Genomic DNA, 23,225 nt, shown 5'->3' with positions numbered 1-23,225 from the left:
TTACCTCATTGCTTTATAAGCAAATGTTTTTCTCACCACAACGTTTAAAACCATGAAATTCTTAAATTCATTAATTGCATTTTAGGCTGCAATATAAGAATTTGTAAAGCAAATAAAATTTTTCATAATTGATTTTAACTATATTTTTCTTCTGTCTTTAATAATTCTTTTTTAAAATAATGTTCTCTAATTCTGCAAAACAAATTGAAAAAACAAAATCAGATGGCAAAAGGTTTAGGAAAAAAACTCGTATTATTTCGTAGCAAAACATGTATTAGTCGTTATCAAAGCTGGTTAGCAATTGTGTAAATAGATCCAAAAAAGTAAGTTTACAATCAGGAAAAAGATACTTGCAGCTCCCCATAGATTTTCGTCCTTCATGATGTGCGGCAAGATATTCATTGTCGGAGTGATCGCGAATTTTTTCGTTTGTACTAGTCGGTCTAGAATAAACATTTTATTAAAAAAATCACAATTTAACAGTTTGAAAATGACTTACGTAAATATTGTATGAAATATTTCCTCGAAGAAACCATGATTTTTATCGATTGGGTATTCAGCAGCTTCACAAATTGCTCGAAGGACACATTGTCTACCTCCATGTCCTCGTCTAAAATGGGAGCATCAACATGTTTTCATTATTTTATTTCTCTTACTTTAAAGATGGCAATAGGTAACGAAAAATCGTACATACATTTCTGAATCTTTCTCCAAAGAATGATAAATATCCCATCTTGTTATCGGCAAACTCCTGGACAATTCCGTAACATTTGGATGAGTATAATCACTGCCGTTTTTCGGTAACGAATAAAACCCTCTCATAAAATATCCCAACGACGTCGATGGTCTGAGAAGATCAGGAACCGGGGTACCAAAGCCTATAATAAACTGTTTTGCAATTATTCAAATATCAGTTCATTCTAGCAATTACTCAATCAGTATTTTACAAAATTATTGGCAAATTTTTCAGAGCTGAACTCACCTGTATAATTCCGAAAGGACCATATAGTAATAACACAGTTCGCTTTTCTCTGCTGAGCTTTTCCCAATCGTCTTTGGACACCGCAACGATTAATCCATACAAAGTGAAGATGTAAAAAACGTTGCCCCAAAAATGCATTTCTTCTGTTATTGATCTAGTTTGGAATGGCTATTGTTAACTTTTTAACAGAAAATATTTGTATGATAGTGCGATAATTGAAATTATCAACTATTTTACACAACAACGGTATCGATTATACCGTTAACACCATTAAAAGCATTTCGACACAATAACCTGTAATTGTACAAACAAAATGTAACGAAGGCAAACACACATCCTTAAAAATTATGGATTAACTTGCAAGTAATATTCAGTCAATGTTGAATCAAACAAATATTTATTAAAGTAGCATTGGAACACAATTCTTGAAGCTTTGGATTTAATCCTGGTCATATTTATAAGCTTGCTAAACTAGAAAGAAGCAAACTTGCTAAACTAGAACTACAATATGCCCCAATATAAAAAAATTCAATTTATGTGAAATAGACRTAATATTTTTTAAACAAAAAATGAGACCAAAGAAAAAAGGAAAARTAAACCGTCGGTTTCAGCAGATGCAAGCAATCACAATTTACTAGAATTAAGCACTTATTAAAAAGGAATTCTAGTACACAGCTACATGGTACATATCCAAAGATACGATAGAAAAATAAAGCGATTTATTATTGAATTTTGAAACGCTGATTTGGATTCTAAAATCCATTAGACAATTTAAATGAATGAAATTGGAAAGATGGAATTCTATTTTCTACGACTATTTTTTCTATTATTCTATCTATTTCTATTTTTAGTCGACTTGTAACTTATGAAAAACCTTTTAAATCCATTTTAGCAGACATATTTAAAATTCCGAGTTGTAAAAGAAAACATTTAAATTGAATTATCAGCAAATCGTAGTGAAACTAAGATCAATTATACTACTGGTTTTCCGGGGTTTTTACATTTTTCCGCAAGATTAATACGCTTTGTGGAAAGGTCGTTACGATATTTTCCAAATAAAAGTTTGTGGACCGCTTAAGGTGCAAAGCTGTGCTCCGGTTTCAACGCCCAACTGTAAATTCTTAAGCAAACCGAGGCTTCTTGGACTATGAAAAGTTCAGTTTGAATTATTTAACTTTGCCTCTATTTCCGTAACTAACTCACATACATACGTACATTTATACACAACACTTTCCAATGCGCTGCATCCGACTCTAAGAAAGTTCTCCCCGGGTAGCTTTATTTTATTAGTTTTATTAGGTTTCAACCTCTCGATCTCTAATGAAATCTTGTCACCTTCGCTACAACTTTTATTGCTCTGTAAGATCATGACTAAGCAACAAAAGCCAGTAGCTTAACCGAGAAATATAGCTCATTTTGAAATGTTTTGAAGATGATTCGAATAATTTTTGCCGTTTTCGAGTTATTAATTAAAAAGTTGAAGTAATTGTTAAATTGAGTGAAATATTTCATCAGAAGTTCAACAATTTTGCTAGTTGAATCAACAATGAATTAATGAATGAAGCACAGTATTCGAAAGGCTCGAGATAAAAACCATTAATCCTAGTGAATTTACCATCTCTGTAAAAGCTGCTTCTTATTGTTTAGAGGCTGATAATTAGTGACACATTTTTCAACAAGGCATTTGCTCGTTCTTTCTGAAAATGTAATTTTCAACTGCAGATATATTTCCAGGTATTTGCAGTATCGAGCAGCATTTAAACTTTGAATTACTTTATATTGTGGATCCCATCTTTTGTCATTTTTTAACGGAATTCGGACTGATCAATTTTCGAACCCATTTAAAAAACAAACTTCTTGAGTCTCTCACGCTCCAAGTAAGTTATCCGCGTATTGAATCGCASGGGCTTTTTTATAGTTATTTCCGATTTTTTTCTGTTATACATTTTTTTAATGAAGCACTAGCGACTGTCTAAACAGTAAATATTCTCTTATTGTGTGAAACCTTCCACGGACTAAGATGACAACTTTTTATTAGTTGGAAATTGTGTCCAGAAAGTGTAATCTAATAGCCCATTAGTCCAGTAGTAGATGTACTCCGATGGTGATAATTGACGAATAAATAAAAGTACAAATTAATTTGAACGTTCCTATTAAGAATTATTATTGTTTGAGTTTAAGCATCGTGTCGGATATTTTCATATTTTAAGTAAATATAACGGAAGGCTTAACTGTTATCTCAAGCACAGAGGCCCGCTCAATTTTTTGAACAACATCCGACTGACTTATTACAATGATGATTGTGCCACTAGTGTTCTATTTAATAATTGCCCTATTGTTAAGAGGCAAAATTGCAGATGCGGTTCGAGATTTGCAGACAGATATCGCTTTGGATATGGATCGGGAGAATAACAGGTTTTTATCCAGACAGCGCAGATATATAATGTTTCCTGAAGGAAGCTCGTTTCAGTTGGGTAAGCTTTTTTATGAAGGACAAGCAATAATTTTTAAACTTTTGATGTTGTATTTCAGTGTTCTGCTTAACTTATTCATCGGTAGGGGTGGGTTCCTATTTCGTTTTTGGGCACACAGCAGCTCTTGCTTATGAGCTGCCAACCTCGAAATTATATTACGATCGGAGAGATTTTGAGAATAAAGATGACGATACGGGCGAGACAACGACAACAGAAATGCCTGAAGGTTCATTTTAACTACTTTTAGAACACCTTTGTATTGGAAAACCATTAGCAGTGTTTATTTTTAGTATTTGATATTTCCGATTTGGACCATTCCCATTCGGAAAATGAACAAATGGGCTCAGAAGATCGTCTCTGGAGAGTCTCAGATGAAATGGATAAGAAATATCCAAGAAACAATTTTATTGGCCCTGGCTATTATAGCAATCCTTTGGCCGGTCCATATAATAACAACATTTGGAACTATGGAATTTCAAAATTTAACAATGTATATTCGAGAAATTTCAAGCCACATAGCTTCAAAAATCCAGACAATTATCACCCTTATCCTAGGTAAATGTTTTAAAAGCCACCTAAAGTCAGTTACGATAAAACTCCACTTAAATAACGTTCGTTTTAGGTATGATTCGAGTAAATCACACATGTCATTCAACATGCATCCGAAATACCATGAAGTTCACCGCAGAACGAGAAGAGATTTATATAGAAAATTGGAAGGTTTTTTAGCCACGTAAGGTGGCAGCTTTAGACCATTCGGGTCAAAAACATTGCATACTTTTCGATTTTTTAGAATAAATTTGGATGGAAAAGCCTGCGTTCTAAAAGCCATTTGTGAGATTCACACAGCACCTAGCAAGAATCTAAAGGGAACGTTGGTTGAAGAAATGTTTAAAGCTATTTTCAAGTAAGTAACCCCAGGATGTTTGATAAGGAATGGCATAGAAATAATGAGGGTGTTGAACATGTTGCACCTTTCGGTTATTTAGTCTTCAAATTTGAATCATAAATTTTTCGACAAGAACTACAGATATAGAATAGAATCTTCACATACGAATATCCGTTATTTTATGTTAGCAAAGAAAACGCAAATCTTGAAAATCGCATCTTGAAACACTTTGCATGCCCAAACTTATGGTCTTTTGCCGGGAGCAACACCCTGCTTGCCTAGGAGATGAGCTCGGTTTCTTGAAATCTTCGATCAAAGCAACTACACACAGATAAAAAAATTATCCTTAGCCGACTGACATGAGTGTGTGTTCCATTCTAATTTCTCCTCCCGAAGCCTTGTGAATTTCTGGAACGACGTTCTAATAGGTCAGAAGTTACGTCTAATAGGTCAGGTTTCTTTGGACAAAATAAACAATTTTCACCAGTAAGCAATATATTTTTAAGAAAACAACTTGGTCGCAAGTCGCTTTTGCACTTCCTGCTCTGTGTCGCATTGTTCCAAGAATTTTCTGTATACTTACTTAATCAAATATTTTCCATTTGCAAAATGGAAGCAGCAAATACTGCGAATGCTATTTGAACTAAAAAGACGACTATTTATTTCCAATAAAAATATTTTAGGTCCAAGCCTCACGATAATCATACAGATGAAGATGATTACGATGCCGCTGCCAATCCAAAACTGAATTGTACTGATGTGTTTAAGACCTGCCAAGGATCTATACGAAATATTCAGTTACTAACAAGAAAATAAATATTAGGAAACGAATCAAATATAAATCAGTGTCTTATTTATCTAATCTATAGGTACCCTAATTTACATAAAGCCTTCAAAGAAATGAACTTTAGTTCCACATTGATTAATACAATATTCCTTTTAACAAACTTTTTTAAATTTAGGTTTAGCTCACATGTATCAGTCAAAATGCAAGCAAGGAATAAATACAGGTTTATACAGTTCTACTGACTTTTAATCTAACATGATTAAGACTGATTGTCTTCAAATTCAAAATCAAAAGTGTGTTTTAGTGTTTTTCTGTGTTTTAAAATGTAATGAGAAATCAAAAGGCCGTATATGTTTCCGAATGACTTATTAATGAAATCGAAACGATTGTTATTAGTTTGGATCCAAACTGAGAATGTGAAAAATTAATCATCACAATCAGAACTGAAAAGATCGCAATAAAGTCAGATATAACAAAATCCAATGATCGATACGTAATGAAATTAATGGTCGATCGCAAATGCCAAATATCCTGCTGTCCAACAACGCAGACAAATAAAAAAACGAATTTAATGTTCACCAGTTATCCATTTTTCCATTTGCTTCAAAACAAGCAAAACCGACCGATAAATCTGATGTAAAAACAACTATATACAGTAACTGACCTGAAGAAGCACTAAATTCTTTACTTAATTATTTATACACTTAAAAATAAATAGTAAAATTTTATATGAACTGAAAACATTTTTCATTCGAAAATATTGGGTTTTTGCGGGGAGCATTATGTAAGACACTAGTGGATAATTTTCAAAATGTTAATATTTGTTATTTTATGTACTGTTATTTATTTTGTATTCATACAGTTGCAATTTTTTATTGTATATTTCATCCCATAAAAAAGTGTGAAAATTTCAACATACACCCTGTTAAAATCATATTTAACAGTTTAAATTTAGGATATGCCTTACACCAAATGTATCTTCAGTCTGCCATTTTACTCATAACAAACATTGTGTAATTAACGATTCGGCCAAGAGATTTTCGTTTTTGCTTATCACCGAATTCTCCATTTTATGTTTGTTTTCTGTTTTCGATTTTTCACACATAGATTATGCGGTTTTCTGGAGTGACATAACATTACTCCAAGTAGTATTTTTGAAAATAGTTTCAAATAAATGAGAATATATTTTCTAATTGATATTGTTTTCCTTAGTTTCAGAACTTTTGTGATTTAATTGTCAATAAACAAAATTCAACTAAACCTTTCTTCCGATTATTCTGCTGAGACAAGGATCCTGGTTTAGACGCTTTGAATATATTAGAAAAATAATAACCGTTTTGTTCCAATATGTAAATTAATTGAGTTTAGTTTTAATATTTTGTGCGAATTTTTGTAATTAACATTATTTTTTTCCATCTAACTAAACAGTTTCTGAAGGTTGAAAGTTTTCTCACAATTATTACAAACTGAAACCCTTATGATAAAAATCAGCTCGGATTCCTTTGATAACTAATGGATACTATCTAGAAATAGGCATTGGGTAATAGTTCTTACAACGTTATGGTGGGCGTTTTTCCTCTGTTCAAAATTCCAATATTTTGTTACAAAAAATGGAATTAATGTAGAATTGGTGCAAAATCAAAATTCTAGGTGATCTATTGATTAAATGTTTTTTTCTCCAAGTGCTCAAAGTTCGATAGCTCTAGAATGATGAAAACATGTAAACCAAAGTTAAAATAGATCTCCAGTATTATAGTAATAAATTCTTATTATAAATTACATTAGAATACTCTACCAAAATTGGTGTTGAGACGTTTTGCCTCCCGTAGTGACTTCCAACAAATATTCAAAATAAGCTGCTACTTCTTTAATTCTTGTAACATGGCTTGAAAGTAAAATATCTTCTGGAAAATATTTAGCTAGTTACGACCGCTGAGATAATATTAACTTCTTGTACACCAAGAAAATTTGAGAAGCAAACTGTAAACATTTTTGATCAACATACCACATGCTAAATCAACTGGACTAAACCATATTCTCAATTTAGGTATGCGATACTCAAAAACGTTGCACCTTTTAACATCTATATAGATTAACGCATATGGACAATTCCCATGGAATGTATAACAATTTATTCAAATATGGTCTTATGTGTTATAACTATTAGCAAGCAGTAAAGTGTGACAGTTTTTAATGAAAAAATTATGTCTTATTTAACCAGCCCGTGATCTTGGGATTCGGTAATTAATATTCAGTAATCGAATAGATTCAAATTTATAAAGCAAAGCCTGTACAAGACGATTTACTTGAGGCAATGACTGCTATTAGAGCAGCTCTCGAACAGAGATTTTAAATTTATGAACAAAACCACGTAATGACTGCTAAATTAAATTTTCACTTATTGGTAGCTTCAGTTTTTATTGGATGCATACGCAGTGTGTTATCTAGTGATATAGAAAATAATTTACACCACAAAGACCAAACTTTATCCAGAAAAAGACGATATTTGGTTTTTCCTGAAGGCAGTTCTTTTCAAGTAAGTAAGTACCTTCTACTCAATCAGCCGAAAGCTTAATTAACTTTTAACATTTTTAATTATAGTTTTTGACTTAACATACCCATCAGTGGCAATTGAAGGAAATGTTTTTGTATTTGGACACACGGCTGGATTGGCTTGGGAACTGCCTTCAACCCCAATATTTCTTAATGAAAAACACTTAGCGCAGATCAAGAAAGAGGAAGATGAAAAACACTCAAGTACAAAACCTAAGCAGAAATATACGTCTGAAGTGGAGCATGGTAATTTTAACAAGTTGTGTATATAAATATTTTATTTTCACATTGTAGTAAGCAATCAACAATACCCTAAAATGATTGTTCAGTAGTCAATACTAATCAAATAACCCAAACTTTTTCGTCGTTCTTGAGATCTGAGATCGTAAATGGGTTAATTGTGCCTCTTGATGATAAGTTCTGTAAGGCTGGGCAGGATTACATTTACTTTCCTGTATTTGTTTTGTCAAATGTGTTTGAGCTGATCCAAAAATTACATTTCTCTACATTTCTTCTCAGGGATTGGTAGCAAATGCCATTTTCTATTCAGAAAATCATTTCTCGATCTTCTAAAATCTGTAAAATCAAACCTCTTTAGTAAATAAAAATATTTTAACGTTTTGGGAGGATCTAAAACAATTGTTGACACTAATTTATTTAAAAGTTCTTTCCAATTTTTTCTTCGGTTTTTTTCATAACAATGGTTTGATATTAAAGCTTATTGCATCAAAATATAAAGCAAGGTAAAAATGTAGAAGATTCATATTTTCCTTTTGTACAAATTTATGTCTTACTTTAATTTATTTTATGTGGGTAGTAATTACACTGTTTTGTTCAATGTGCTTGTTTGGAACTCCATTATAACATGGAATTGTTTTTGCTTTTTGGTAAGGATTTATCTAAGAAATATACAAATCCCGTTAATCAGTACATCTAAAAAAAATGGTTTTTTTTGTGTTTGGATGCAATAGAAAATTTTGAAAGTGATTTTTCTCACATCATCGATAAATTTGCTTCAAAATTGTCTATAAAATTACAATAATCGATAATCTAGGTATTTTTACAATTATTATTAAAAACTGGTTACCATTTCAAACTTTCATCTGGTAACTCAACTTCTACAGACTAAAGTACACATAAGAATGAAGATTATATATTATAAAATTAAGATAATAGGCATCCATAGGAATTAATAGAACGGTAAGTTCCTGTTTTAAATTTTCAATTTTAAAACCAAAATAATTAGTATAACTCTATTGTTCAGACTTTTCTTTGAAGAAAACATTTTTATAATAATCGGCATTTTGCATTTAAATCAAAATATACGTAAATACACATGCTCTTGGCGCATAGATTTTGAAAACTATGTTTTCCTAAAAATACTACAAAATAGTAATTTTGTTAAAACATTTTTCTGTTTAGAATGGGAACCTTATCAAGAATTGCCCGAGTATTCGGATACATTAGCTCACGATTCTCATTCCTCATTCGAGTATGGCTCAAATGTCTTTCAAGATTCCTATTCTGACTACCCCAATTTACATCATACAATTTACACTAACAGCCATCCGAATGCTGATTATCAAAACGCACGGAAGGACAACCCGACCAGATTCTGGAACCGTCACAATGCAGGAAGGTAAGTAGCAAAATGACTAATTGCAGAGAAAACGGACAATGAGATTAATTTTTAGAAGTTTTTTTAAACCAGCCGAGGAAACTTCCTTTGATAAAGTTAACCGAACAATGGCCCATCACATTCAGCGCCGAAGTCGGCGGGAATTGTACCGTAAAGTGGAAAAACTGCTGTCCGCGTGAGTTTCCAAATTGATGGTTTTATTTGTTTGATGCTTTTACAAACAGAAATTCGGAATTCATTCCCAGGTTGAGCAAAGACGGTGAAACCTGCATATTGAAAGCGATTTGCCAAGTCAGCAAACTAACGTCGAGAAAGGGTTCGATGTGGGAAGAAATAATTAAAGTTATTTTTCGGTAGGTAAGAGCAAACGTTAGAAAAGTTAATTGTTAAACTAATTTAATTGCAGACCGAAAAACGATAACTATGTTGATGAGGATCACTATGATAAAGCGTTCAATTTAGAAGAGGATTGCGAAAAATTGTATCCAAATTGTGAAGGGCATGTATTGAGCGACTTGTTCAGGAATAAAATTAAAAATAAATACACATGAATTGTGATAGAAAATTTAATGTTAATAACCGGTCTTCTTAATTTAGGATAATTATCAAGCATTTTGAAAAGTGTTTCCTATGTTGTAACCGAATAATTTACCCAACAAACACTGTGCACTTAATATGGAAAAGTATAAATTGAAAACTAATTTAATTGGTTATAAATTAAGCTCTACGTATTTCTTTCGTAGAAAGTTGCATCTTTCTTCAAATAATTTTTGTTTGTTTCTGTAAAATATTTGAAAAAGGTTTGTTGACCGGTTGCGCAGTCATACATGCGTTTCATGACTGCATTTTTTACACATTTGAGAAGTTGTTTTACATACTGACTGGACTGTTGATGTTAATAAAATATTGCTAAGTTATGCATTTTCCTTAATGTAATGTCTTGTTATGTAAATGAGCTGAGCTATTGAGTTTTTCAAGCACAGCGGCTGAAATTTTTTATCATCATTTATTATCCCATTATCCTAAATATATTGTTAGTGTCAATTCATATATAATGTAATATACATTTTTCAGAAAACTCCAGTTTTTGCTTCAAAATATGATCTAAATATCTAAAATTTAAATTTTGCAAATTTATTTTCGGCGTTAAACAACGAAATAAATCGTTGTTTTGAAAAACCCATAATGGTTTTCTTTCAGTCTTACTTTTCGCTCTTTTAATTTAAGAAATATGAACAACATCACATACAATTTTGTTCAATATTGCAAATGCACCACCTCGTATATTTGCCAGATCTGAACTTATGGATAATTTACATGATAATAATTTAATATCTTGTAAAATACTTTAAATACTGACACTGTTTCCAGCAGAGTAACAAAAATAACCATATTAGAAAAAGTTCTTGTCGTACATAAATTGCCATGCAGCTAAAGCCGGAGGATAGGGCGGCCACTCTGTATCGCTTGATTTTCTGAAACAGTTTAACTAAAGTAATGAGGATATTATTACAATTGACTTGAATTTTTTTTATGTGAATAGAAGACAGTTAATGTTTGCCGATAGGAGATTAATTTGAATTTTTTACCCACTAAAAAAACGAAGCAAATAAAGACTACCGTTTTTGGCAAATAAATTAAAAACGTGCAAATTCTATTTACTTCTGGGAACAAATCACTCTTTTAGCAAAAGTTCGATGAGTATTTTCCTTAATTAATTTAAGAAAAAACTGCAATTAAATACAGATAAAAATTTCAATTAATCTAATTTTTTGTGACTTTCTCTGGTGGAAACATGAATTTGAAGACTTTGTCTGAAAGTACGCTACACTGTAAAATTTTCCATTAATTAAAACTTAACCACCCTGTTAAATTGATTAATACTTTTTAATCAAAAACTGCTGAAACTTTGATCGTATTGGCTATAAATTGCTTTTCAAATTAATTATTCTGTCATTTCGTTTTGTATTTATACAATAAATCAGGTCAGCCATAGTTTTTATTTGCTGCTCGATCCACTGGACAGCAGTTTAAATGATATAAAACGACCTCTATTTGATAAACATTTCCATTTGAAACGAGATCTCGGACAAATAAAAATACAGAATACAGTAAATCAAATAGCAGCGACCGTTATGGCAATTTCTAACTGTATCAGATCATGCTTTTGTTTGGACATACGCTTTATCGTCATGACTTTAATTTGAAATGTATCTATGTCAAGCTAAAATAACTATGCGTTAAAGATGCACGTCTATTGTGCGATGTTATTTTTGACTGTTATTGTTCTGTATTTCTGTGCGGTTTGTGGGGATCTGCAAAGTGATATTGATGTAGAGCTTAGGAGACAAAACGGCACAAGCTTATTGCGAAAACGGAGATATTTAGTGTTCCCTGAAGGAAGTTCTTTTCAGGTCGGTAAGTAACGACCCCCATTTTATTTTCAAATCTAAATTACGCTGAAATGAATGTGTTTTTTTCTAGTTTACGATTTGGCTTATCCATCTATAGATGGGATAGGATTTTTTGTTTATGGCAATACGGCCGCTTTGGCTTGGGAACTGCCTTCAACCCCCGTATTTTTGGACAAAAAATTTCAAAAGAAAGAAGAACCTGAAGAACCGACGACTATGCTGCCTCATCTCGAACACCCTGATCATTACGAACATGGTTAAAACTTACCATTATTTTTTGAACTCTTGAAAATTGTAATTATTCTAGATTGGCAACCACCCGAATCGTGGGAGTATAAGCATAAAAGTGACTACGGGTGGCAAAGCAAAGCTGGAAGTGCAACCAACCTGGATCTGAGACATAATGCCAGACTGGGATATGAGGCCAGAAGACCTGTTAACTCCTATTCAAGCCCATTTCAGAGTTATTCAAGAGATGCGCAATATCAACATCAAGCCGATTATTCCGGTGCATCCGGAACTAGAAGTTACTCATATAAAAACAATCCTAAAAACTTCTGGGACAGGCAAAGCTTCTACAATCAAAGGTAAATCTCCATTCATCACCTTGACATAAGTAGTTTAGTCGTTTTATTGTAGAAACATGATATACAGGCCAAAAACTCAGCAGTCATATCAGAGTAGAATGGAATATTTAGACAGACAGCTTCATAACAACATTCACAGAAGAACCAGAAGAGATTTATATGGAAAACTCCAGGAACTGTTTTCCACGTAAGTTAATATGCTGAAAAACGTTTGCAGTACTTCAAGGTTTAATTTGAATATAGGCTGATGACTGATGGAAAGTCTTGTGTGCTAAAGATTATTTGTCAAGTGCATCAAACACCAGAAGAAAAAGGGTCGTTTGTGGCGGAATTGCTGAAAACTATTTTCAAGTAAGTGACCGCTTCTTGTAAAATGACTTTTCAAGTGAAAAAATATGATGCTAAATAGTTTATTAAAATATAAAATAGGGCTAAATGTAGTATAAGCTAATCGTTCCATTTTAGAGTGAAGCCAAATGATGAACAAGTAAATGAAGATCAATATGACCAAGCAGCTCGTCTAGAACATGACTGTGATGATTTGTATCCAAAATGTAAGGGAAATGCTTTGGACCAGTTAATGTCATCTGTTTTAAGTAATAAAAAAGAACGTACTCAATGAATAATTTGTTTTTCTTGATATTTGTCCTTACACAGAGCTATTCTTAAAGGTTTATCCATTAGGTTTTCAAGGAAAAAGTTCAATCGTGCACTCTAAACTTGAATTTACCAATAATTAAAATTAATAAAAATATATTCACAAACCTGTAAGCTTACAAATTGAATAATTAATAGAAATGAACCTGAAACTGTAATATCAAAACTCCGTAACTGCGTTACTATAAATTCTAATTTATAATAACTATTATATTGAAATCGATATAAGTACTTAGTTGTTCAAACAGTTTATTACTGAAAAACAAATATGCTTACAATGCAAGTCAAAACAACACCCTCGTAAAGTATTCTCTTCCAAAGCTGGGGTTTAGAATTGTATTTTTATTTTATTTATACATTTTCAGAACTATTCGTCAATAAAACTGGGTATACAGAATCCACTTACATTTTACTGCATTTCATGTGAGTTTCTTCATTCATGAAAACGTGAAAAATCCCATAGCGCTATTTGCTTTTTTATATAAGTAGAATAATATCTCCGGAGGTGCGCAATTTTTAATGTAAGTTATCAGTATTCTTCATTTTCTGCGTCACATTATTTAGATTTTTTTATTTTCCTCGACTTTTAGTATTCACAATACTAATATATAGGGTGTTCCCGTTTTTATGATCAGGACTTCATGTATGCTGTCAGTTTTTATTTTTTATATACAGGGTGTTAAAAATATAAAAAAAATGTTACATTAAGAGTTCTGTGAATTTTGATTCCCCAAAACTGTAACATATTTCTTCCGATATTTCTCCAAGTTTCCAAATTTGATTTTCCTCAAATAATAACTGGTACACCCTGTATAAACTTGTGACCACAAGCTTTTACTCACTTTTTTCGCATTGTCTCCACGCACACTGTGGACCAGTTTTTTACTTATTCTCTAGAGTTGATGAAAGACAAATACAAAATAAATGAAAAATATGCAATGCTAATAAAAAAGTGGTTCAATGGAAATATATTGAATCAAAGTAAATTTGAACTAATACATAATTTTACTAATTCGCATAAATCTTGAAAACTTCTCTAACGGGCTCACATCGCAATCTGGAAAAATTCTGTTACAATCTCGGAATTCTTTGCCAAGTTTCTCTGCGGCGTGATATTCATAATTGTTGGAATCTGCTAATTCCTCCTCTGTAGTCGAAGGCCTACAGTGAAAAAAAAAACGGGTTTTTAAATTAAAATTAAATAAAAGTAAACAAACAGACGTTAATACAGTATGAACTATTTCTGCTAATAATCCCGATCGCTCTTCTAGTCTAACAGCAGCCACTTCGCAAATAGATTTCAATAAGCAAGCTTTTCCATCGCTGTAATTATTGCTGGAAGCAATTTACTGGTAAATATTGTCCTAATAACTCTATGTATAAAAATTACCGTTCAATAAAGTTTTGAAGAAGTTTATAAATGTTCCATCGCGAATTAGATCGTTTTCCGCGCTCAAAGTTGATCGTTGGATGAGTATAGTAGGTACTGTTGTTTGGCAATTGATAGTATGCTTTCATTACCATGCCCATGTTTATACTGTGCTCATCTACTTCAAACGGTATTCCTATGCCAAAGATCAGCTAAAATACAGTGAAATTCCAAAAAACAATATTTTTTAAGCGTTTAGGAAAACTTACAGCTACCCAGTTAACACCCTCTTTCCACACTAGCGATCTTTTATTTCTGGCAGATAATTGGTTGCTAGTATCAAGAACCTTTACATTTGGAAAATTCTCCTTAATTTGTATACAACAAATGGGTACAAATAGCGGAATTATCAATGCAATGGGTTTCATTTTAGACTTAGGCACAAGCAGTCAGAAATGTTGTCGAACACGCTTTCAGAAATTGGAGCATTTATCCAATTAGGTACGGAACATGTTGATATAACGGAACTCGTATTGGTGTAGGAAATGTAGGATGCCATGTAATGATCAAATATTTGAGAATCTTCGATCAACGAACTTGACGAATTATTCTTGAAAAGAGTAAAAAGTACAGTTTTCAAATGATTCAATTTGATGCTACAGTATGCTTCAGATTTCTTCTGCTTTTTTTTATTTGAGTATTATCTCACTTAATATTTTTAGTGAGTCATTGAACACGATAATGTCAATAAGTCCCATCTTTTAGAATAGCAAATGTTTAAAGTTGCAAAAATATATGAACTAATTTTTTATTCAAGTTTTAGTTTTGGCTTTTGCATATAAAGGCAAAAAAAAAGAAACTGTATGTGAGTACACAGAGTTAGAAACTTTTTTTGGTTCGGGCTGGTCAATTTTAATTTCACTTAAGCCTGTTTCTAAAATTTCAACTTTGGATTTGGACGAATTTTCATTGTTTTGTAGCAGGTTTTATTCGGTGCTCTTGGGGATGTTGATTTTGTACAGGTGGAAAAAAGCATCGGAATTACATACCGAAAAATTACTAAGCTGGTTTGATGAGATACATTTTATTCAATGAAAATTCAATAAAAAACTGATTATCATATCGAATATCGAAATTTAATACTCATTAATTATTACAGTTTAGGCAAGCAACAGTTTTCAAGTAGGTACGCACGAATGCATACGTGTATACTTGAAAAAGTTGAAGTTGAGACTATTTGAAGAACAACAATTGGAATATTTCGTGCTTCAATAACTCCAAATAAGCGCTCTGTCTCTTTGCTGAATACAAAATTGTTTGCCACTTAAAATTCGTTTAATTACCTTTTGTGAGGTAATCAAACACATATTCAACATTTCTAAGCATTCTTTATGTTCGCTAAACAATTTCACAGTTTCAAATACAATCTTCTATAAAATTAATATAATAACGATAAATATTAAAAATTATTTAATTTATTTCAAGTTAATGTTCGCCCGTTTTCAATGCACAAATTTATTGACTGTCATGAACTTTGAAAACTGCTGCACAGGATCGATTGGGCATTCAGGAAATATATGAGCGCAATTTTTAACTTCTTTTCCTATTTTTTCAGCTGCATGGTATTCGTTATGAATATGGTTTTCTATTTCGTCGTCAGTTGAAGAAGGGCTGAAACATTTCATCAATTAAATCAGTATATTATAAGCAAAAATTTGCTGAAAAAATGTTGTAAAATACAAACATATCAAAGGTGGGTGATATTAAAATTGACAAGTTCACAAGAGTCTAATATAATTTTTTTTTATTAATTTGGAAGTATCTGGGATATTTTAACCAATTTACATACAATAATTCCACTGATTGAAAGTAGGTTGAAGCAATTGTTTATTAAATAGGTACCAACTGACGCTGTTTAGCCCATATTTATACAGATTGAAGTGGCTGTTAATATAATAAGGCTTTAATAAAAATGAGAACACAATAAGAACTTTAAGACATTATTTTATTATATATTATTAAGACGTTATTTGGCAGCGAATTTCTGGCGGTTTCAAATGTGTTGATATGAACCACAGATTACTATTTTTCCTCATATCATATCACGAAACGGCAATTCTTAGCACGTTTTGTCAATTTTATGGATTTTTATGGCAAATTTTATACTTTTATTGGATTTATTTCAGGGAGTTTTCGTCCTCAAAAAGACATCTTGTGATTTTATACCATTTTTTCGGCCCGTACTAGTGCTTGCATCAACACACATCATTTTAATAATAATAAATTTTATAAAATTAAGGCTTATAGAAACATTTGCATGCTTAGAAATATCCATCAACAAAAATATGGAAATGCAAGTTTCTGTTCTTTGTGATTGCACTAGAAGAACATGAGATGAATTGTATTGAACAATCAGTAGTCGTTTTCAACCATAGCACTCTAAAGGAAGAAGCTTTATGTATGGGTTTATATGGCAAAATACGAGTATATTTGCATTTATTAAAAATATTTATAAAAATTCGAATAAAAATATTTAAAGTGAAAAATAAATTTAAATATGTTCAAGTATGTCTTCAAGTTCATGACCGAACAAAAATAAGGGAAATTGTGTGAAGAACACAGTAAATTGATACTATGAGAAAATTTATATTTTAAAGAAACATGTAAAAAAACATCGTGACAATAACTTGCTTGTAATAAATAATGTATTCTGCTTGGCAAACAGAATCATTCTCAAGCCACTATATATGGGATATTCTAGCAAAATGTTAAACTCGAAGTTAAATCCTTCCCCTGATCCTCGAACGCTAAATGACCTGAAATACTTCAACTCACGTAAGTATGCTGTGAAAAATTTCTGCTATTAACCCAGTATTTTGCTCTAGCGGAACAGCGGAAACCTCACATATCGATTTTAAGAGGCACGCTTTACCATCTGGATATTTGTTCCTAAAACCATTTGAAAACGCCGATTTGTTACAAGAAAACTCAACAGTTGACATAAATGTTCTGTTACTTTTCCAGAATAAATATGAGGAACATCCTTATAAATCATCTTAAGTTGCAAAGTAACGTTGTTACCTTTCCAGATAATTTTCAATTATCTCATAAATCTTCCATCGTGTAGCAGATCTTTTCCTTCTTATGGTGCTTATAGTAGGGTGAGTATAGTAGGTGCTGTTGGTTGGCAGTAGATAAAAAGCTTTCATAACCATGCCCAAAGTTAAACTTTGAAATTGCAGCGGTACTGGAATTCCGATGCCAAAAATCACCTAAGACAAGCGTAAATGTGAAACTTAATAGAATAAAAAGCATTTTTTTACATATTTATGAACTTTTTCGAGTAGTTAGTTACAGGTTGATACATTTCGATAAAAGCATATCAAACAGTTAATGTAATAGAAGACCTAATACATACCGAAACCCAATTTGTACCCTCTTTATACACCAGCCATCTCTTTTTCCTCGAAAGGAGTTGCTGACTCGTATCACGTATTTGTACGTTCTGATTTTCTCCCGGGACTCGAATTCCACTGATGACTGAACATAACAATATGAAAATGACCAAAAGCCTCATGGCTGGACAATATTGTTCTTGAGCCTAAGTAAATGCTACTAATTTGAAATGGTGATAATTTTAACGGCAAAATTTAAATTTGCTAGATGTAGAGCGCGGACTAGTTGATGAGTTGCTGCTAATTGCAAACACATACAAGACCACATTTTGTTGCTACAGGCAGAAATACCGTTGTGACCTTTATTGCCCGTGATATGTATTTATTGAACGAAAAATGGACAGATATCGCTAATTTCTATTAATTGAAGAGCAATATTACTTCATAAAAAATGTAGTTTTCACCCATTGCTCAATAATGTAATAGGTACAAAATGAGATAATTAAACTTGATCTGCATTGAATTAAGTCGGTTACTACACCTAGTCATGTGTAATTTCACAATATCACAATAAAAAATTTTCCAGTAGATTTCCTTCCTTAGCTTATTATAATTACTATATACAGAGTTGTATATACATTAATATCATGCTAATATACAAAAAAAATCTTTATCTGAATCAGTGAATGATTTCAAAGTGTAAACTTACATGCGGCTGCTTTTTATTGAAAAAAATTATCTGTGAATATCTTTTTTGTGAGCCAATCTGGAATCTTAACATTTCTTATTTAATGGACGGTTTTTTAATAAAGAATGAAAATATATAAAGAAAAATTTTAATTATATAAATCTCCCTAGATGACTTACGATAAATTATAGTGTAAGTAGGAAACTTTGAATCACATTTATTATGAGAATAATTTCGAAACGGTACAATCATGAAATTGAAGTGACCTGAATAAATTTTGAATCGCTAACTCAAAATCACATTAAACGCAATAAAAAAGTTATTAAATCAGATGCTAAAAATGTGAATCTCTTGGAAAATTGCTTACTTTTGCTGCTTTCCTGTTTTTATATGTTTATAGTCTACGAAGTAGTAGAGAATTCTTCTCAAAATAGACCTAAAAATAACATTCTTTAATATTAGCATGTTGTTAAGAAACACCCTCTATACAGAGAATTCTGTGAATCGACAGGGTGAGCTTTAGTTCCTTTTCTTCTCCTGTTAATTGACTTTCTATTAGAAATTATCAACTTTTCCATTGACTACTATTATTTCTGGAAAGCTATAAAATGTTCAGAAGACCTTACGATCCAAAAACTTTCCTTATTTTGTTACTTAAAAACTCGTTTGTTTCTTTAATATTAATGGCATACTTTCCAGTTAATTTTCCTTTGCCGACTTTCAACAGAGATATAAGAACCTGTTGTATACTCCATCACTTCGCCCTCAAGTTAATTTTTGAACAAAGATTTTAAATTTTTTATTAAAAAATCAATTTTGTTTTTTGATAAATCAACGAATGTTTCTATCGATTGTACGCGTTGCTAGATATAAGTATAGATAATTCTAGACATTTTTTTTTGGTAATTTAAATACATTTTTTCGATACGATACTGGCATTTTTTAAACTACGATGTTTTCTAAATCGCATTTTTAAATACTATAGAAATTAATAGATAAAAACGTAACAACACTTTCAAATAAATTGGACTGTTAATAAACATTAATAATAATGCAGAGAAGTTCATTTATTAATACGATGTTACAATTTTCTACCAAAACTACACAGTTTTAAACGTTGGAAAGTAAGTTAGTTTAAAGTGAAGAAAATGTAACGATTGAAGCACGAAACAATAAAAAATCACATACCTTGAGAATCCGATTAAAATGCAGATAATTTGACTATATTAACCATACAAGAACCATTTTTGAAGATTGTTATACTGAATATTTTCATTTTCTTAAAGACTGCTAAAATCTAGAACATTCTTCTGAATGTTCCAGATTTTATGAATGTTATGGATCTTTTGCTCGTGTACGATGGCACAGTCCGCATGAAGGGCTGATTGATGAAATGTTCCAAGCGACTGGAACTCTGTAATGGTCATTTAAATTTACTTCTGTCCCTTTAAATTGTTGCCACTTCTGTTCTTGTCGCACTTCTCTGCTTTTTTGCTAACTCAAACCTTTTATTTGCCTTTCTTTGGTGAATTGATGATACCTCCACGTTTTTGGGATTGCACTCGATTTAAATTTCGATTTTAATGATTGAAAATGGGTTTCAGTCGACAATTTTCCATCTGGTAAAGTAAAGCTTTGAAGGCAGAAAACCAATTTAATTGCATTAATTTTTAAAATTTATGATTTTATATTTCTGCAGTGCTCAAAGTTTTTGATGTATACTGAAATTCTAAACTTTATTTTCAATTGCGAAAGTCATATTAAATGAAAACATGTTTAGGGACCCTATCCTTATAAAACTCTCGATGACTTTCCTTTCATTACGTTGTTCAAAAATTGGACTACATTTATTTTATAAACCGAACTTTGTGCAATTTTTTGTACTCGAGGAAGGGCCAAATTTACCTAATCAAAAATAATATGAATTATATTTATTTTAATTTGGATAAGTTCAACAAACAGCTTCAAATTAACTGGATTAAACTACCAATCGAGTAAGCAAGTAAAAGACTTAAATAATTTACATAAGTGTTACTAGCATTTATGTTTACGTATTATAATGAGAAGGAACACGTGAATAATGTATGCTTTGGCAGATGGACATAACTGTTAAAGAAGTGGGCATTTAGACCAATTTGGAAGGCAAATAAATTGAAAAAAATGTTTTTCATCACACGTGATTAGAATCGATTTGTACAATTCATTCAATATTAGCCATATTTTATAGAATCTAAGAAGAAAATGACGAATTTGAAACAATTTTTTCAATGGAAGTTCAGTGTGGTGATAATTTTCGTGCTTGCTTACCTTCTGCTGAATGTAGATGGTACTGAGTTTTCCATAAAAAAGCGGGTGAAACGAAAGGTCGTGTTCACCAAAAGCAGCAAATTTTTTGTAAGTTTTTATTAAAATGTAAAATACAATAATCATAAAAAATCAGTTGTTTTCAGTTTCGTCTAAATGGCAAAGAAAATATACTCAACTATACCACTTTACTGGCTCATGGATGGGGCTTTCGAATTAACTACGATTTACCTCATACGCTCGCGCAGAGAATGCACTTTTTCAAAAGAGACATACACAATGATATTGAAGAAATTCAAAATCCGTAAGTAGCAACAGATTAATTAATTTCTCATGATTTTCATTCAATGCTCGTATTTATTTCAGAATGCTGGCCAACATGGTAAATTGTGTCTTAAGCAAAGCATGTGCTATTTTATCTCAACCATTTGTTGCAAAAAACTGTGGAATATTTTGTGGAATCGGAAAAATTGTTGCAAGGTTAGTCAATCAAAACTAATAAAAACTAATACAAATTAATTTTGTGGTTCATTTAGTTTGCTTCTCAAAGAAATTGAAATTCAGGCAGTAGACCAATTATTCACGCGAACAAGAACGGGTGAAGTGTAGGCAAATGTAAAAAAAATGGTTTTACATTTGCATAGAAAGCAATTTCTATTTTTATCTATTTATCTAATCTATTATCTATTTATCTAAGATGGATTTAAATACAGAAGAGCCACAGAATATATTTTGTATAAAGAATATAGACATATACAATTATTCGAAGACAAAAAATGCAAATCTTGTCTGAAAGAGTTATTAGGAAAAAAACTAGTGACATTTCCAAAAGTGAAAATCTAAAATCAATATGGTATAATAAAAATGTATTTGTATTTGTATATTTATTTACAAACCAGAAATTCAATTATAAATGGAATTACAATAATATAAGACCTGAAATAAGAAGCGTTCTAAATTTTCATCTTTGTTTCTTCAAAGAGTTGTTGAGTTTCAGATCCAATTAAAAATAGTTTTTTAGTTTCTGATATTTTCCGTGCTTTACTCTTCCTTTTGATCGTAGTCCCATTTTACGCGTTTACTCCGCAATAACTTTTTACATAAGTGTTAAAATAATTATTAAAATGTATTTTTATTCGAGACATTCCAGTAAACCAAGCGAACTGATACTGCCCAAAAAAAAGTCTAAAATAATGTTAAATAAAGTGCCAATGTGTTGGGTCGGTCAATCCACCAACCCCAATTTATAAAGCTAGACAGTAACAATTTTTCTGTTCTGTCTATAATAAAAAGCTCACTCCAAAAACAATCAGTCATCTCCAGGCAGTTACGTGAGGAGAGATATTGAATATTCCGATGTTTTTTCAGCTCGCAAGGCATTGAAGCGGACTTTTTTAAGACTTTTAGCGGGAAATGTCAACTTTATCACGAGAGGTGTCCTGGAAGCTTCGAGAAATCATCCATCTTTGGCTTCGGATAGGTGATTCTACCTATATGAACAACACTATTTGATAAAGTGAAAATAAATGTTTAAAATTGATTTTGACATGTCGTTAGTACACGTTAAAGAAACAATTTATTGCTTCAATTCACAAAAGAAAGCTGATTTAGACTGATAGTTTTTATAATTCAGAATTATAACTTTTCTACTTTTGTGATGAGCTTCAAGGAGTAGTGACAATTCGTTTTAAAGCAAATTAATATAACTTTGGCTATTTAAGGGTCCTAGCAGAAATACGGGATCTATTAAATGATTACTGATAATTCCACCCCATGCGTTTAAGCTTAAGTGATGCTGATGACCTCTTTGTATCTTTGCAAGTGGATTTGCGTCCGCTCAACCGTGATTATTTTGATAATTTAGTTTGCAGTAGAGTCTAAAGTGGGCTTTGCCGGTAGATACATTTGTCTTTTTAAATGGCAATTAACTTAACCTTAAGACGAAATGAAACTTAAAAAAAGATCAACTCTTTTTCAGTCGTTTATTGACTTCATCTTGAAAAGGAAACTGGCATGATAAGAACATTTTCTCGTATCATCAGTATGTCCTTTAACGGTTTTCGTTTGCATTCGAATCTATCTGTATATGCAACCCTTTATCAGAAGTCAACGTTTAAAATACATTACAGAAAAAGTAGGAAAGAAAATGAATGCAATCTACAACTTACCTAAAAAAAGGGACAGAGTAAACTACTACAAAAAAAACAATCAATGTGTTTTCTATTTTCAAATGCAGCTATTATTATTATTGAACTAAACAACTAACAGTTGCAAAAGTTCGAGAAAAAGCATTTTTAAGTAACTGAAGCTTTTCGGCTATACCTACCAGGGATTCGAACCGGAACTGCTTTTTTCTGGACCGGAACCGTAACTGTACCCATGTTTTATATTAACACACTGTTAAGGGCTGAACTGGAACCGAAATATATTATTTCGGTTCCGAAAATAATAAATTTCCGTTTCATTTACATACTTGAAAGAAATTAC

The 23,225-nt window shown here is 31.5% G+C and overlaps 7 protein-coding genes across 7 annotated transcripts; 4 read left to right on the top strand and 3 right to left on the bottom strand.

The window, feature by feature from the left end:
• Nucleotides 1-252: 252 nt before the first annotated feature.
• On the bottom strand, nt 253-1,191 carry LOC109546146. Its single transcript, XM_019916977.2, has 4 exons — nt 983-1,191; nt 695-888; nt 500-610; nt 253-443 (listed from the first exon to the last, which is right to left on the bottom strand). Exons 1-4 carry the CDS (start codon nt 1,118-1,120, stop codon nt 275-277), a joined length of 612 nt encoding a protein of 203 aa, XP_019772536.1. The 5' UTR covers nt 1,121-1,191; the 3' UTR covers nt 253-274.
• Nucleotides 1,192-3,214: 2,023 nt separating this feature from the next.
• LOC109546138 lies at nt 3,215-5,187 on the top strand. Its single transcript, XM_019916970.2, has 6 exons — nt 3,215-3,456; nt 3,515-3,682; nt 3,747-4,011; nt 4,079-4,189; nt 4,250-4,363; nt 5,029-5,187. Exons 1-6 carry the CDS (start codon nt 3,276-3,278, stop codon nt 5,159-5,161), a joined length of 972 nt encoding a protein of 323 aa, XP_019772529.2. The 5' UTR covers nt 3,215-3,275; the 3' UTR covers nt 5,162-5,187.
• Nucleotides 5,188-7,392: 2,205 nt separating this feature from the next.
• On the top strand, nt 7,393-10,341 carry LOC109546144. The gene is made up of 6 exons (XM_019916976.2): nt 7,393-7,672; nt 7,734-7,931; nt 9,108-9,324; nt 9,380-9,499; nt 9,570-9,677; nt 9,731-10,341. The coding sequence occupies exons 1-6, from the start codon at nt 7,507-7,509 to the stop codon at nt 9,873-9,875; spliced, it is 954 nt and encodes a 317-aa protein (XP_019772535.1). The 5' UTR covers nt 7,393-7,506; the 3' UTR covers nt 9,876-10,341.
• A 1,071-nt stretch (nt 10,342-11,412) lies between these two features.
• On the top strand, nt 11,413-12,948 carry LOC109546143. The gene is made up of 6 exons (XM_019916975.2): nt 11,413-11,742; nt 11,809-11,994; nt 12,046-12,325; nt 12,378-12,512; nt 12,569-12,676; nt 12,791-12,948. Exons 1-6 carry the CDS (start codon nt 11,571-11,573, stop codon nt 12,945-12,947), a joined length of 1,038 nt encoding a protein of 345 aa, XP_019772534.2. The 5' UTR covers nt 11,413-11,570; the 3' UTR covers nt 12,948.
• Nucleotides 12,949-13,929: 981 nt separating this feature from the next.
• LOC109546147 lies at nt 13,930-14,812 on the bottom strand. Its single transcript, XM_019916978.2, has 4 exons — nt 14,621-14,812; nt 14,373-14,563; nt 14,204-14,317; nt 13,930-14,143 (listed from the first exon to the last, which is right to left on the bottom strand). Exons 1-4 carry the CDS (start codon nt 14,777-14,779, stop codon nt 13,975-13,977), a joined length of 633 nt encoding a protein of 210 aa, XP_019772537.1. The 5' UTR covers nt 14,780-14,812; the 3' UTR covers nt 13,930-13,974.
• Nucleotides 14,813-15,719: 907 nt separating this feature from the next.
• LOC109546141 lies at nt 15,720-18,281 on the bottom strand. The gene is made up of 4 exons (XM_019916973.2): nt 17,770-18,281; nt 17,433-17,623; nt 17,187-17,300; nt 15,720-16,022 (listed from the first exon to the last, which is right to left on the bottom strand). The coding sequence occupies exons 1-4, from the start codon at nt 17,926-17,928 to the stop codon at nt 15,854-15,856; spliced, it is 633 nt and encodes a 210-aa protein (XP_019772532.1). The 5' UTR covers nt 17,929-18,281; the 3' UTR covers nt 15,720-15,853.
• Nucleotides 18,282-20,606: 2,325 nt separating this feature from the next.
• LOC109546148 lies at nt 20,607-22,278 on the top strand. The gene is made up of 4 exons (XM_019916979.2): nt 20,607-20,828; nt 20,885-21,042; nt 21,105-21,218; nt 22,107-22,278. Exons 1-4 carry the CDS (start codon nt 20,676-20,678, stop codon nt 22,216-22,218), a joined length of 537 nt encoding a protein of 178 aa, XP_019772538.1. The 5' UTR covers nt 20,607-20,675; the 3' UTR covers nt 22,219-22,278.
• Nucleotides 22,279-23,225: the final 947 nt, after the last annotated feature.

The sequence above is a fragment of the Dendroctonus ponderosae genome, unplaced genomic scaffold (assembly GCF_020466585.1).
Source record: "Dendroctonus ponderosae isolate FM_Combo_2020 unplaced genomic scaffold, Dpon_F_20191213v2 Dpon_F_20191213_7, whole genome shotgun sequence".
Taxonomy (NCBI): domain Eukaryota; kingdom Metazoa; phylum Arthropoda; class Insecta; order Coleoptera; family Curculionidae; genus Dendroctonus; species Dendroctonus ponderosae.
This window is presented reverse-complemented; position numbering and strand designations above follow the sequence as displayed.